The 15,622-nt window shown below is 53.4% G+C and overlaps 2 protein-coding genes across 2 annotated transcripts; one reads left to right on the forward strand and one right to left on the reverse strand.

The window, feature by feature from the left end:
* Positions 1 to 895: 895 nt before the first annotated feature.
* Positions 896 to 4,288, forward strand: AGPAT2 (1-acylglycerol-3-phosphate O-acyltransferase 2; the record flags this gene model as incomplete). The annotated part of the gene is made up of 5 exons (XM_009077695.1): positions 896 to 1,029; positions 1,496 to 1,671; positions 1,867 to 1,962; positions 3,437 to 3,509; positions 3,951 to 4,288. Coding segments are annotated over 5 exons (631 nt in total), but the record flags the coding sequence as incomplete, so codon positions are not given.
* Positions 4,289 to 6,614: 2,326 nt separating this feature from the next.
* On the reverse strand, positions 6,615 to 14,120 carry EGFL7 (EGF-like-domain, multiple 7). Its single transcript, XM_009077694.1, has 8 exons — positions 14,041 to 14,120; positions 12,186 to 12,308; positions 11,886 to 11,998; positions 11,151 to 11,246; positions 9,730 to 9,894; positions 8,833 to 8,897; positions 8,349 to 8,511; positions 6,615 to 6,637 (listed from the first exon to the last, which is right to left on the reverse strand). Exons 1-8 carry the CDS (start codon positions 14,118 to 14,120, stop codon positions 6,615 to 6,617), a joined length of 828 nt encoding a protein of 275 aa, XP_009075942.1.
* Between the last annotated feature and the right edge of the window lie 1,502 nt (positions 14,121 to 15,622).

Genomic DNA, 15,622 nt, shown 5'->3' on the forward strand with positions numbered 1-15,622 from the left:
CTGGGCCCCCAGCCCTGGGAAAAGCTGGGAGCTTTGTCAGACCTGTAGATCCACTGGGAGAGGGAACTGACAGGCAAAAGCTTGAAGATGGGTTTGCCGGGGGCACTTGGTCTCTGCTAAGCTGTGTGGGAATTATCCTGTTTGCTGCTTGCATCGTGCAGGGTAGTGTTTCTCACCTTAATTCTCCTTCTTTCTTGAACTCCCATGAGGTAATGGCACTCCAGGTTTGTTCGTATCATTGAGCAGCATCTTCCAGCACTGCAAGGAGCAGAGCTGGCAGATCCTTCCTGGGGTGTGTAGGCTGATACCTGAGTGCTGGGGAGCAGCAGCTCTTGGGAAAACCATTTGAACAACTTGTGTGGCCCTGCTGATTGTGGGAGGAAGACACTGGTAGCCCTGGAGCAGCCTAGAGCCATGGCACAGGAGAAATGAACAGCACTCCATGGGTGGGACTGGCTGCAGGAGGAGTGGTCCTTGATCCAGTGCTGAAAACAGTGTCCTCTCTCCTGGGCTTTGGAGGATTTCCAGTTTGCCCTCTGTTTGCAGTGCTCTTGCAGCTGCACTAGGCTGGAGTTGCCTCTTCTAAAGAGCCTGTAGTGAGCTGATGCTGTCAACTTGAAGGATGCATGGGCTAGTGAGTCTGGCTGTACTGGCCTCAAAATTACAATCAGCTTCCCTCAGGCTTCCAGGAGCATTCCCACACCGGGGGTGGAAAGGGCTTAGCATGCAACTGAAGCACCTTGAGCACATAGGGCAGGGCAGACACCTGGATGACCACAGGGCAAATGAAACTGGAGGTTCATTGTCCCAGAACTTTATCTTCTTCCACCCACCCTGGGTATGTCAGCCCCTGTCACCTCCCTGCCCCGTGGCTGACTGCTCTTCTCTTCCACAGAATCATCAAAGCTGTTGTCAAGACCTTCAAGTATTTCTTCGACCTGAGGTTTGAGGTGAAGGGTCTGGAGAACTTCGAGGTGAAAGGTCCTGCTGTCATTGTGTCCAACCATCAGAGCATCCTCGACATGATGGGTGAGGAACTGGTGGAGGGAAGGAGCAGTTCTCCTGCTCACCATCCAAGAAATCCTGCTCATACCTCCTGGGCCAGCAGTCCCTGCCCTGGTCAGGCTGTGCTGTCCATCCAGCTGGTCCAGCTTCTCTGTCAGTGCTATTGTGGGAAGGGTCTCCACTTGCTCTGAGCAGTCACACACCTGTGCAGCACCTCAGGCACTGCTGACCTTGAGGTGCTTCAGGGCTCCCTGGGGCCAGGGAATGAGCTACCTTTGGGGGGGTCTTGTTATCCACTCTGCCCCACTAATTCTGCTGTGTGCTGAATCTCATGCTACTCTGCTGAAGGCAGCAGAAACCCGGAGAGAAACAAGGCACCAACCTTTCCCTGGTCCCCCTGTCCCCTGCCCACCTCAGCTCATGTCCTTGTCCCACCTGAGTGCAGGCAGGGGGGGTGACTGCTGGGTCTTGCCCTCTGCCATCCCATTAGGGCTGATGGAGGTCCTGCCCGACAACTGTGTCCAGGTGGGCAAGAAAGAGCTGTTGTACACTGGCTCCGTGGGGCTCATCATCTACCTCGGTGGTGTCATCTTCATCAACAGGAAGAGCACCAGCAGTGCCAAGATAGTGATGTCAGAGGTGGCCAAGGCTATGGTAACTGAGAATGTGAGTTTGTCTGTGGTGCTTGGTGGGGTGACATGTGTCTGGGCATCCTGGGGTGGCATAGGGGGATGTGGGATTCCTGGTGCTGGCTCAGCTGCAGTTCCAGCCACCTGCAGCCCTTGGCAAGGAAAGGCTGGCTGGTGGCTCTGAGCACTGCAAGTGGGTTGCTGGAGCAGAGCCTTGTCTCTCCGCGTGCAGGTGAAGGTGTGGGTGTACCCAGAGGGCACAAGGAACTGCACTGGAGATTTGCTGCCATTCAAGAAAGGAGCATTTCACATTGCTGTCCAGGCACAGGTAACAGAGCTTTACTCCTGCACGGGGACCCTGAGTGCTTTTGCAGTGGCATTGCAGACTGGTCATGCAGTGTGTGGTTTATTTGCTCTCAGGTGAGCTGTGTTCCCAGGTAAACACTCACCTCCTCAGGGAAACCACCCTTAGGTGTCAGAAGTGCTGCCCAGCAGGAGCCAAGAGCCTTTTCCATCCCCTGTGGGAGTGACCTGTGGATGGGTGGCTGCAGACAGTGGAGAGCTGCCTTGTCCTCTCTCCTGTCTGCCCCCACTCCTGGTGTCCCACCTGGGCAGAGCATGGGGGACACATTTGATCCCTCACTCCAGACTTTCCTGCCTGATCCTAGGGGTTCCTGGGGGCATGGATGCAGTCCAGAGCTCACTCCTGGCAGAGAGCCCAGCTGGTGCGTGTCTGGGGAATCCCAGAGCTGTCCCTGCATTTCTCAATCCCCCAGGTCGCAGTAGTGTAGTGTTTATTCAGGATTGTTAGTGCTTGTGCTTTAGAGCAACATCTGTGCTTGCTCTGTGTGAAAATAGCTGCTCCCTCCCTGACAGCCTTATGGCACTTCCTGATATGTTTTAAATTCCTTCTCTCTCCAGAATGACAACATCCTTGAGCAGTTAGCAGGGGAGCAGCTCCTTGGATTCACACAGCCAGAGCTGCCTGTGCTCTCAGGAGCAGTGCTGCTTGCCTGGGCAGGATGCTGGGGCAGTGTGCCAGGGGTTGGGATGACCTGGGGGAAAACTGCTTTCCTTAGGAGAGGTGTTCCAGCAGGGATTCTGGAGAAGAGAATAGGTGCCAGATCTCTTGCTGGATTCAACTGGCCAAGCCCAGGGTGTAGCCTGCATTGGACCATCCCCATTCCTGCCTGGGTGATGTTGCCCAAGCAGGGCCTGGAAAGGAAAGGATGACAGTGGAAATGGTCCCAGCATCTGCTACACCCCCCTGAGTCACCAACTGCAGATCCTGTCTGTGTTATCAGCACTGGAACAATGGCTCTGTGCCTGCCTTCAAGGCCCTGTCTCTGTCTGAAGCAATTGATGGCAACTGGTGACTCCTTTCCTTAGAAGCTGAAGGCACAGCAGCTGTCCTGCCCCAGACATGTGCTTGTACAGCAGGCAAAGCCTGTTAGAACAGGCATCCTGCAGTGTTTGTTTGCAGGGCATAAAATACCTGAGGTTTGAAGCCTGGCTTGGGACAAGGAGCCCTAAAAGCCAGTGCTGCCCTCAGGCTGAAGTGGAACTTGGCCCTAGTGTCCCTGTGCCTTGGGTGTGGTTTTGATCCCATTTGATTCCTGACTGTCCCATTTGATTCCTGACTGTCTCAGCCTTTGGAAGTGTGTCTTGCTTATGGGGCTGTGTGTCCCCTGAGTGTCTGAGAGCCAGGTTAGCTCTACTGTGTGGGATTTGCTGCCTGTCTCTGGCCTGCCCTGAGTTGCTGCAGTGCAAATAGTAACTCCTCTTTCCTTTCTGTCCCCAAGGTCCCAGTGATCCCTGTGGTGTACTCCTCCTTCACCTCCTTCTATAACCCAAAGAAGAAACTATTTACATCAGGTACAAAAGAGTCACTTGGAGACAATGTTGATGTTGTCCCATGTGGAGATGTGGTTCACAAGGGTGTGGGAGGGAAGCAGGGCTGGGGTGAACAGGAGGAGTCCTGCTGGGAGATGCTTGGAGTCAGTTCAAAGCTCTTGGCACCAGAGCCTGGGCTGGGTTAGCTCAGCAAAGGCTGTAATTAAATATGTTGAGGGATGTTTTCATTAAAAATTGGATACCCACCTCTCCTCCTCTGGGCAGGCTCCGCCTGGGGTGGCAGTTTGGGGCACAAAGGGAACACTGTGCTTGGCACAGTTGTTGGAACCAGGGTCTAACCCCTCTGCCTGCTCTCCAGGGGAGGGGATGAGAGCTGTGCTGGGGCTGTCCAGGGAAGGGAGTAGGGCAGAGAGCAAAGCTCCTGTGGCACGTGGGTTTCTCACAGGCTCTTCTTGTTCCCAGGCAAAATCAAGGTTGAGGTTCTGCCTCCAATAGAGACCAAAGGGCTGACATCAGACGATGTCAATGACCTCACTGACAGATGCTTCCACACCATGAGGGAGACTCTCTTCAGGCTGTCAGGCCGTCCCAGCGAGGCCAAGGACTCATCCTAGAGGCTTTTCCAGGGGTGTCACCATGTGGTGGTGGCTGAAGGGACCTGTCTGTTGTTGCCAAATACTGAAGGAACTTCTCTTCCTCTGCAGTGACTTCTAACTCTGGGAACACCAAGGACTGGCACACACAGCGTGTCAAGCCAGCGCTGAGGTTCCCCTTGAGTGGATTTCTCTTATGGGTTCATTTTCTCACTATGAAATGTCTCCTTTTTCTGAATTTCTCAGGCATCAAACTACCAAAGGGCTCAATGACCAGAGAGGTGAGTTCCCCCAAGGGGACAGCAAAAACCTGACTGGGGGCTGAGCTCTTCCTCACATGACTGTCCCTGCACCTGTGTTCCTGCAGGCTCAGCTCGAGCTGGCCTGGCCCTGGGATGTCCCAGATGGAAACCACCAGGCAGCAATTCATATCTGCACAACCTTGATGCTCCAGCAGGGATGAGAATTGGGTGAAAAGCCAGATCTGGGCTCTTCAGCAGCACTGGGAGTGTGCCCACCTGGCACAGTAGGACCTGTCTCCTTGAGGTGCCCTTGTGTCACAGCACAGCTGCCAGCTCCCTGCCGTGGTGGTGGGATGTCCCAGATGGAAACCACCAGGCAGCAATTCATATCTGCACAACCTTGATGCTCCAGCAGGGATGAGAATTGGGTGAAAAGCCAGATCTGGGCTCTTCAGCAGCACTGGGAGTGTGCCCACCTGGCACAGTAGGACCTGTCTCCTTGAGGTGCCCTTGTGTCACAGCACAGCTGCCAGCTCCCTGCCGTGGTGGTGGCTCAGCCTGAGCATCTTGTGTTAGGAAGCTGCTGCCAGCTCCCTGCCGTGGTGGTGGCTCAGCCTGGTCACATCCCGGTGCCTGCAGTCCCCCCGACAGATGCAAAGGGCTCTGTCGTGCTCGTTTTGTCACTTGTCATGGTCAGCACTGGCCGAGAGATGGTGCCTGTCCCGCGTGTCTCTGCCGATCTCTGGAGCTGCTGCTCTCCAAGGCTTGTAAAACCCCTGCAGAGCCACAGGGTGGGTGAGCTGCAGCTCTGACAGGGCTGGGAATGCTTTAGTTCTCCCTTTGGTGAAAATTAACTCCTTTCCCAGGCAGATAAAGGGGGTTCCCCTGTGCTTTGGGGTGATGGACCAACAGAGCTCCTGGATCCCTCACTAGGAGCTGTCGGAGAGTTGATGTCCTCAGAAACTGGGTCAGGTCCATGGTTCCTTTAGCTTTAGCTCTCCTCTTTGTGGCACAGGAGACCTTGCGATAAGCCACCTGGGGCTACTCAGGTAACCAGCACAACCAGCTTTTGCAGCCTGTGTTGGTGGAATTGCAGTTATATGGTATTTTTGTATGGGAAAGGCAGGGAGAGCCCTTGGGCTGAGCTGGTGCTGGCAGGGGCCAGGGAAATTACTGGAGGGGCCTTACAGTACAGACTCAGGGGTCAGACCCACTGTGGGATGGGTCAGGGTGGGAGTATGGGAACCAAACCAGCACTTTGTGAGAGCAGCAGATAAAAGAGCTGTCATGGAAAAGCCAGGAGGGCCCTTAGGGGGCTCCTGGAGGGAATAACCATGTCTGACTCCTCCTGGGAGCAGGGAGCAGTGCCTCTGTGTGCAGTTGTCTGCTGTTCACTGTTAATTGGGTTGAGATCATTATGTGCTTTACAAAAAAAAAAAAAAAGACACCTTTGGTTATTTAAATAAAGGAGCCTCCTGGTCTTGTGTGGGAGCTGAGCGAGGAGGAGGATGTGGAATGCTGACCCTTCAGCTCTGGCAGGGGGTGGGTTTGGTGATTGAGGGGCAATGGGGCTTGGACAAATACCTGCAGGAACCTCTCCCATAGGAAGAGGAGAGTGATGCCTGTGTGGATAGGAGTGTGCCAGCACCTCCCCAGGCAGTAATGACCCTACAGCCTCAGGGTGGGCAGCAGGAGGTTTTCTTTATACCCCTGCAGCTCACACAGCCTCATAGCCCCACTCTGGGCAGTAGGGAAGGGTTGTACCACATCAGTCACATCTGCTGTGCTGTTACCAGAGCTCTTGGGCTTGAGCAGGAGGTGCTGGAGAGGGAGGTGCAGGGATGTGTGCCATGGACTGACAGTGCTAAGGAGCAGTGAGCCCAGCACTCCTGGAGGGAGCCTGCTCACAGGCAGCAGGACAGAAGCTGCAGGGATGGGCACAGTACCTCCCTGGGAGTCTCCCTGGGAGATGCTGTCCCAGGATAATGCTAAGGAAAAGCCAGGCAAAGCCAGTCTGGCACAGCCTCATGGCACGAGGTAAGGCATTTATTTGCTGCCTCTCCAGCAGGAAGAAGGGAGGCACAGAAGGCTTGGAGTCCAGTTTGAAAGTAAATGCATGACCTTTGAGGTGAGCTGGAAGAGAAAATGCTGGAGATGCTCATGGGAAACAGCCTTCTCCTGCTACCCTGTGCCTTCCTGTAGATGATATGGCTTAGTCCCCAGCCTGGGGCTGGAGAGTGAGATAAGAGCTGTGGATGCACTCAGCTTGTTCCAGTTCCTTGGATGCTCAGCTAGAGTTCATTCTTGCAGGAACCTGGGAAGAGAAAGAAAAGAAACAATCCAGCAATGTCCTTGACCTGGCTTTGGTTTGTCTCTTTCCCAAGCAGAATGAGGTTGACCTTACCCTCTGTGAATGCCACCCACACTTGCTGCTTTCCCTTTGCCAAACATCCCCAGGCTGGCTCTGTTCAACACATTCCTGAGTGTCATTCTTCCCTCCCTGTCACAGCCCTCACCTAGGCCCTGTGTAAGTGTCCCAAAGCCAGTGACAGTAACACTGATGTGTCCCAGCTGAGCATGGACAGCCTGTGCTGAACCAGGGGTAAATCATAGTTACAGGGGCCAAAATGGTTATGGCTTGAAGAGTTCTGACCTGGTGCCTTTGCTGGTGGTTTAAAGGAAAGAAAATGAGTTTTAGTCCTTACACACATCCCCACTGAGCAGCTAATTGGGGAGTGCAGTTGTATGGTAGCATTCAGTTGTGAAATGCTTCACCAGGCACAGCACATGGATGGCTGAGTAACTCCATGGGATGCCCTGTGAGCCCCAGGGGTTGCTGGAGTATGACAGGGCAGTTTTGTGTCCTCCAAGGATTTGCAAGACCATGAAAAGGGACAAAAACAAGTCTTGCTTGCTGGAAACAGGCTTGGGAGGAATTAATTTCAGGACTTTGGAGTCATCCCTTGGAATAAATCCATGTTACCTTGTGATACTGCTCACATTCCTCGGTGCTGTCACTAATAATATGTACAGGGCACAACTAGGAAACTTGGTCTGCTGGAACACTGATAATTACCCCTTTCTGAGATGTTTTATAAGTGTCTATTTGCAGCTATTTCTTCAAACAAGTTCTTTGAATTCTTTTCTATTTAAGCCATTACTGCAGGCAGTGAACTGGGACTGGCTATGCCCTGAACCAATCTCCCCTGAGCCTTTCCAAGCACCTCTCTGCTGCACACCAGCTCTTGAGCTGGCTCAGCTGGCCCAGAAAACTCCAGTTTCTGGAATTATTTAATGGGAAAACAAGCTGCAAAGAGCTGCCTATCAAAATAAAGTGTTCAAATGGTTGTGATCTGCTTGGAGACAAACTGTTGTGCTCCAGAGCACCACAGGGACCTGAAGGGATGCTGCCCTGCTCTGTGGGGGGACACACCAGGCAGGACCCCCCACCTCCACCCATTTCACACATGACAGCTCTCACTGGTAGCTCTTCCTCACAGTTAGCTACTTAGGAGAACTTCTTTTGTCCACTGAAGTTTGTAGACTTCAAAAAGAAGTGCCTGAAACTTCCCAGGCTCATAAATCTGCCAACTTCTGCACGCTCCCTAAACTCCCCTGATTGACTTCTTGGACTGTTAATTTCCTAAGAGCTGGAGATTCTTTCCTAAGGACCAAGTTGTAAGGGTACAGGAAGGCACTGCAGCTGGGGAGGTGCTGACTGCCAGACGTGACCAGTGCTCCCAGTGCCTCTCTCTGCTCTGCCCCACAGCCACGTTTCCATGTGCCAGTCTTATGATTTTTGGCTGCTACAAGGGCAGTCAGATGGTGCAGCCAGAGAAACAGCTTTGAAATGAAGCTAATGGGCTGTTTGTGTTCATCCTTTATTAATTACAGGCTGCTGAGCTTGAGGGAGATCTAGATGAACAGTGGCATATGTGTTACTGATCTCTCTGGCCCACATCTGCTCCCCATGGCCAGTGTGGGTGGAGGGAAATCCTTCAACCCTGCTTTTTCCAGGCACTTACACGTCTCCAACCGCTCCTCAAGGAAAGAGATCTGCTCACTCAAGGAGTCAATTCTGTCCAGCTGCTGGAGGGAGTGGGACAGACGACTGATGGGGTCTGCACCAACATCCTCTGGCGCCGATGGCATGAGGTTGTGGAAGGGAGCCAGCACCAGCTGGAGTTTCTGCAGGGAGAAAGGGAGCTATGAGCATGTCCCCCCAGCCAGGAGGACCACCTGGTGGGATGCAGCACCCACTGGGGTGGGCTCAGAGAGCTTTGGCTGTGTTCAAAGTGCCGCTGGCTGGAGGAGCCGCAGCGTGGGCGCTGTCGGCAACGCGGAGCACAGCTGGGATCACTGCTGGGATCCTGGGGCTCCAGGCCAGCACGATGTTAAAAATAGAGCTGGGGTGGAGGGAAACCCTGGCTGCAAACAGCCTGGGGTGGGAGCTGGCTGAGTGTGGCCTCGAGCAGCAACAGGGCAGGAAAAAGGTGTGCAGAAACTCACCTCCTCCAGCGCCTCCACTCTGCTCCTCAGGTCATTCATTTCCTCCCTCATTTCACTGGAGGGACCTGGAAAAGGGACCAAGAGAAGGTCAGTGAGTAGAAACCCATTGCCTGAGGTGAGGTGGAAGCTGCTGGGGAGGTGCAGGGCTCAGGCCAAGCTCTGCTGCTTTCCACTCCCCTCGCAGTGAGGCCCCACCGAGGTTTGTCCTGCTGGGAGCAACCCCAGAGCATCAGTCGGATCCAACACCTGCTGCAAGCACTGCCATCTAGTCCAGCTGCTAATGGCACAGGCTTCTCCTTTGTGCTGGAGCACCTGCAACGAAGTGGGGGGTTCTTCATGCAGTGAGGTGATGCTTAAAGGACAAGATGTATGGTGAAGCCTTGACTTTTGCACCCATGTGGTCAGAGAGCACCCGACTCTGCCCTGTCCCGTGGTGGGCACAAAGGATCATCCCTGCTGAGGGCCCTGGACAGGGATAAAGGCAGGTGGGGCATGTGCAGGTGGTGCCCTGCTCTCCCAGACGTTTGCTGCACGCTGCCTGTGCTGGCCACAGCGCATTATTACTCACGGTACGAGTTTGAAGTGTCACAGCGCGTACCAAAAGTAATAATGGGCCGTCACCAGCGGCGCTGATCCTCCTCCTGGCTCCAGACCTGCCCTGTGGGAATGACCATGGAGAGAACAGCCACATCCCAGACACCACAAGCCACAGCCAGGCTCTGTCACCCTCCCAGATGGAGCAGCAGCTGGGAGCAGGGGAGGTTGGGTGGGTAAGAATAAAGCCGAGGGATTCTGGCTGTCAGCCCTCGCCTGTCTCCTGCCACTCCTGCTCCATCCTCTGACGCTGAGGGTTAACCCCAGCTCTCTCTGAAGGCTGCAATGGGGGGGACAGGTTACCTGCTTGGCTGAAGGGATCCATGCCAGGCTCTGGCACCAGGGGCTGGCACTCCTTGTTGTCAGCAGTGAGGATGAAGCCATTGTGGCAGGCGCAGTGGTAGCTCCCGGCCGTGTTGATGCAGAGCTGGCTGCAGCCGTGGCTCTGGTTGGCACATTCATCCACATCTGAAACACAGAAACAGCTCAGTGAGGGCAGGGAAGTGAGCAGGGGGCACAGGGCAAGGGGCACAGATGGCTTAGGTGCAGTGGGGCTGCAATGACACCCCAGTGAGAGCCCCTGAATAAACTGGTGTTTGCGCTGGGCACAGCTCTGAGTGTCTCAGCATCTCAGGGTGCCAGCACCTGGGACAGCCCATCTGGATAAACCTGGGCCAAAACAGGAGGGATCTGGTCTCCTCCCCTCTGCCTGCTCCCCCACGCCAGAGCCAGCAGCAAAAGCTGTGGTCACAAGTGTCCCAGCCCTGGCCAGGCTCTCATCCCGGATTTACGGCCGGGGTTTTGGTTCCAGCCAGCTGTGGTGAGGAGCTATCAGCCTTTCAAGTGTGTACAAAACCCAGTAACCTCTCCTCACACGGGGGAGTAGTTAAAGCTGTTCCCACAAAGCAAAATGAGCTGAACTGCTTCCCACGCCCGAGCCAATCTGTTTTAGGCAGTGGGAAAAATCTTTCCCCCTGCGCTGGAGCTGGAGCTGTCAGCAATGGGCTCAGCCCTGCCTAGCCCAGCATGGGTCAAAGCCACACACTCCTCCTCTGCCTTACAGGAGGGTGGAAAGCTGGGAAAAGCCGTGGCAGGGGTTTTGCACCACTGGTGTGCACCACACTGCCTGTTTTCCCTGCGCTGTGAGGAGCATCAGGCTGCTCCTGTGCTGGAGAAGAGCCTGCAGATTGCCAGACTTCCCCTCCACCCATGGATATTTTCAGTTCACGGATTTAGTCTCTGCAGTAAATGGGCATCTTAGTTTGAAGGGAGAGTTTACAAAGCCTGGCAGAGGGATCATCACAAATACATGATCCCAGGCTGGACCCATGAGGTCTCTGTGCTGCAGAAAGGATTTTGCTAGTGTGCTTACAGCTCTGCTCATGCTGAGCCAGCATAGAGCAGCAGCAGAGATGATGTGGATGCCAGGGCTGCACACAAGGGTTGGGAGCACTGAGGCAGCCAAAGGGACATCAGAACTCCCCTGGGAAATGAACTTCCCATCCTTTCCTGACCAGACCAGTGCCCTGGAGCGATACATGTAGGTGCACATGTGTGTGCAGAGGGGTAACACATTGGTTCCCCTCTATGATCTGAGTAGCACCAGGCATGTCCCAAGGTCAGAGGACATCCAGAGCCCCATGGCAGCTCTGATGCTCCCCAGAGCAGCTGTCCCAGCAGCAGTGAGGCCAACATGACACAGGGAACAGTGACAAGGCCAGTACCTGTCTGGCAGGCTCGCCCAGTCCAGCCAGGGGGGCAGGCACATCTTCCAGGGAAGGCACAAGTTCCACCATTCTGGCATGGCACCCAGCAGAGAGCTGTGAGAGGAAACACCAGCACAGAGTCACCCAGCAGCTCTGGGGATCCCAAGCTTCCACCCTAGGTGTGTATATACACCCCAAAACACACACCAGCACCAGCCCAGGGGCAGGATGGAGTTGAACTGCCCAGGGTGAACAGGGCACAGGATGGCTGGGATGAAGAGAACCTTGAGTTTACACCCTGAAAAGAGGCCAAGGCACCCACAGACAGCACAGATGGGAGGAAGGAGAGTGATGGGCAGCATCAGACCCTGGGAAGCTCCTTGGTGCCATGCTCTGAGCTCATCTGGGGATGGACTAGCTGCTGCTTTAGTTTGCATTTATTGCCTCCTGAAAGCAATTCTCTTCCATTACTGATGATTTATATGGAAAGGACTTGCTTGTTTTATTTATCCTGTGGTAACTGTGAAGGTAATAAACAATCCCAAAGGAAAAAGGCCTGAGAGGCAACAGAGAAAGGCTGGGAATTAATCAGATATTGAACCACATTTGGTTGTGATGCTGAAAACTTAAATGCTTTCCTAGAGGGGAGAGTTCAGCTGACATGGCATAGTGTTGATAAATGAGAGAGCTGGTCCTGGGGCCTCCTCCAGGGACGTGAGGAGTCTGGGGATGAGCACTGGGGTGGCCTCTTACCTTTGTTACAGCTGAGTGCGTGGCTGTTCACTCTGCTCCAGCCAGGACAGCACGAGGCCACAGGCTCAGGCAGCTGCCTGTATGCCTGTCTGTAGGCAACCCTGTAGAGAGTTCTGCAATACAAGGACAGGACTGAGCTGAGTGACAGAGCATCTGTCCCAAACCCCCATCCTGCTCCCACACCCTTGCCCAGGGTTGGGAGCTCCATCCCTGTGGATGAAGCTGAGACTTCCCACTCCCACAGAGCCCTGGGCACTGCTGTGCTGGAGGCAGGTCCATGGCACAGGCAGGTGCTCTCACCTGTAGGTGCTGCAGACTCGGTGGCCCTGGCAGGTGGTGAGGTAGGGCTGGTAGATGGGCTGCACGTGGGACTCGGTGTAGGCAGCTCTGCTGCTCTGCGGTGCCAGGGCACAGACCCTGCGGCTGAGCAGAGGGAACAAGGTCAGCTCCCCCCAGTCCAGGACACAGCCTGGCAGTCCCTCTCTGCACAGGGTTGTGGCTAATTATGCCAGTGACCTGGGAGGCCACTTCAAGCTGTTTTGGGGCAGTAACACCAAGCTGGAGCACTGTGAGCTGTGTGGATGCTTCCTGCCCAGCCCCTGCGTGACAGCACTGACGTCTCCTTGGACACTCACCCAGCACAGTCTCTGTGTCCCGAGGGAGCAGTCAGGACCCAGATTTAGGGAGGATTTACTCCTTCCATTCATTGCCTCCCTTCCCCCAAAAATCACTCACTTTCTGGGTGGATTTTTCCTCCCTGAGACTTTTACATTCCTGAAACAGATGCCCCTGTGGTCACCCAGAAATTAATGATTTCACAGGAAGGGTCAGGCTCACCGCACAAAAAAAAAAAAAAGAGGCTAGATGAAAGCCACCCTCCAGGCTTCCTAGGATAACTGTGATCCACTCAAAAACTTTCCCAAGGTTAACAGCCAAAGTGGTCTTGCTTAAATATCCTTTTTTTCCATCATTTTCCAGCCCAAGCAGGTCAATCCCACAGAGAAACTCATCTACTTGTCTCAGCCTCCCAGCTCAATTAGAAACTAAAATAAAGAGCCTGGGAATTAGCAGGGACATCAGATGGCTTCCATTAACTCCAGAAAACTCCTCTCAGCCTTGCGATTAATGTTATAGAAGATGCAATTTTTAAATGGCAATTGTTTGCTTTGCAATACTTAGAATAAAGCTCTTGCTGCAGCCTGTGCGTGCGAGGGAGGAATTCGGCTGTGGTTTCAGTCCTGACCAGAATGAGAAAGGTTTGATGCTGGAGGAGAGTATTGCAGTGTAAAAACAAACGCTGGAGAAAATTTGAGCTGTGTCTGGGGGTGGGCACTGAGCTCCAGCTCCTCTCAGCTGGGGAAGAAACTAGAGCACCAAGTTCTGGGCGTCCTCAGACCCAGTGGGAGCTGAGCTGGGCCTGCCCAGGCTGTGCTGGGATCCAGGGTGCTGTGTCAGACCCTTTTCCTGGAAAGGGAATTGCTGGAGATGCCACTCCTGGGCTTACAGGACCATGGATCACAGCAGCATCCTGAGAGAGCACCAACCTGCTTTCCACACCCATGGGCTTTCTACACCTGTGTCCCCTGGATGGTGCCTTCTCTCATTGCTGAGAGCTGCATCCTGCTCTGATGGGAGCTGCATCTTCCTCTTATTGGAGGCTGAAACCTCCTCTGATGGAGGCTGCAACCTCCTGTGATGGAAGCTGCATCCTCCTTTTATTAGAGCTGCATCGTCCTCTGATGGGAGCTGAATTCTCCCTTGACAACTAGTTCACAAGGCTCAATGGTGTGATAGCAAGATTTCACACATATTTTTGTGAAGGATGTGGTTCAGAAATAATAATTTCTGAACACTCAGGGCCTGATTCGCTTTTGACTCTCCTGGACAGAAAGCCCAGAGTGTCTTTGTGTCCCTGCATGGAGCTAAATGGAGACAGGCATTTTCTCTGAGAGGTTTTTTCACTTCAGTGACCAAGCAAACAACCAACCAAGGACTGCTGAGCCCTGGCTGCCCCGGGAGGACTTGGCAGAGCCTTTTCCCACCTCTTTGTCAGAGTGCCTAGCCAAACAAGGCTCTTCATCACCCAGGGAGGATGCACCTCACTGTGACATGCAGGTGGGCACACCTGAGAGGTGCAGACATAACAGAGCCTTACCCTGCCCGGGCAAAGCCATCTGTGCTGGTGGTGCTGAGGATGAAAAGAAGTCCCAAGAGGAGGCAGCTGAGGTGGCACATGTCCTCCTGTGGTGCCCTGGGCTGTCCAGCACGACCAGGTCTCACTCTTCAGTGGGATGTGCTGGATCCTACCGCATGTCTCGTCCTTCAGGGAGGATCCCTGCAACAAGAGAAGAGCAGTGTGAACATGTGGTGTCCCTCCCCAGTTGGTGACATCTGATGGAGCCATGGGGACAGGCCCAGATCCTGCTGCCAGGGTTAGAGGAACACTGAGTGTGCACAGTGGACAGGAGCACACTTGGGGCAGCAGAGCAGTGGGATATTGCCAAAGCACAGGGCAAGGGGAGCACAACCATTGCTGAGCTGTTCCCACAAACTCCTGGCATGGCAGGTGCTTCTCCAGGCACAAACCCAACTCACTTCAATGATGTGGCACTGATTTACCCCAAGGGATGCCTGGAGATGCTCTCACAGCTCCAGACACTGCACAGTTGTGTGTCAAGGGGCAAGGAAGGGACCTGTATAGCCTGAAATACGTTGCCAATTCCAGGCAGTGAGGGCAAAACAATGGCCTGTATTTCTTAATCCATACAGCATTGTAAAGCTGTGTTTTCCCACCACGGAACACACTGAAATCTGATCTTCTTCTCTTTAAAATACAAGCTCATGCCAAAAAAAAGTGCTGTAAGGGCCATATGTACCATCTGCAGAGCCAGCTCGGAGGCACAAATGAAGAGGTTTTGATTTTCTAGCAGAGGACAAATATTAAACAAAGCTGGAGAAGGTCAGTAACAGTATCTAATTTAAAAACTAGCTCCTTTAAACAAACCATTTGGCCTCCGGATGGCAGCAGCTGAAGGAGGAAGAAGTAAACCCACCTTAAACACACACTAATTAAAGAAAGAATAAGTCGATCTGGTTAAACCTTGAGGGAGGCAACCCAGCAAGAAACCTCTTTCTGAGACTGCAAATATGCTGAGCTGCAAATCAACTTTGTAAAATCCCCAGGTGTTGTGGGGTAGGATTGGACTGGAAAGCTGCAGGTTGATCCCCAAACTCCATTGGGACTATTCCTAACACTGAGACAAGTTGTTAGGAATAATAATCTCAAATCTGTAGACCCTGCAGGTCTCAAAGTTCTCCTTCAAGGCACTTTCCTTTGTGCAGGTGGAGAAACTGAGGCATAGAGAGATAGAGACTCGTATCTGAAGGGAAACCAGCTTGATGCCTTCCTGCCCAAATATCAAACATCATGGCATATTTCCATGAAAGCCCAGCCCTGAGGATGTAAGGAGGATTTTGGTGCTCTGAAGTCTGTAGTCCTCTATTCTCCTCCAAATATAGCAATAAATGTCATCTCCGAATGATTAATTTATGGTATCTCCACCATCAGGAAAGCAAATCTTGTTTGACCTACAGGAAAGTGGTTTTTAAAATAGTGAAGAAGCCTTCTTCCCAATCCTCCAGGAGACATCCCAGGGACACTGGTGTACAGAGATGCACTAACTTCCCTCTGCCCTGCCAGCTGGTTTTTCCCAGGGCTATACTGGGACACATGTTTT

This window comes from Acanthisitta chloris, unplaced genomic scaffold, assembly GCF_000695815.1.
Source record: "Acanthisitta chloris isolate BGI_N310 unplaced genomic scaffold, ASM69581v1 scaffold37956, whole genome shotgun sequence".
In the NCBI taxonomy this organism is placed as follows: domain Eukaryota; kingdom Metazoa; phylum Chordata; class Aves; order Passeriformes; family Acanthisittidae; genus Acanthisitta; species Acanthisitta chloris.

Bases quoted from the DNA above. Each gene is read 5' to 3' on its own strand.
- EGFL7 (XM_009077694.1), bottom strand. From the start codon at position 14,120: ATGTGCCACCTCAGCTGCCTCCTCTTGGGACTTCTTTTCATCCTCAGC. The intron at 11,999-12,185 runs GTGAGAGCACCT...CTTGTATTGCAG, and splicing joins CGAGTCTGCAGCACCTACAG to AACTCTCTACAGGGTTGCCT. The intron at 9,895-11,150 runs GTACTGGCCTTG...TCTGTGTTTCAG, and splicing joins TGGGCGAGCCTGCCAGACAG to ATGTGGATGAATGTGCCAAC.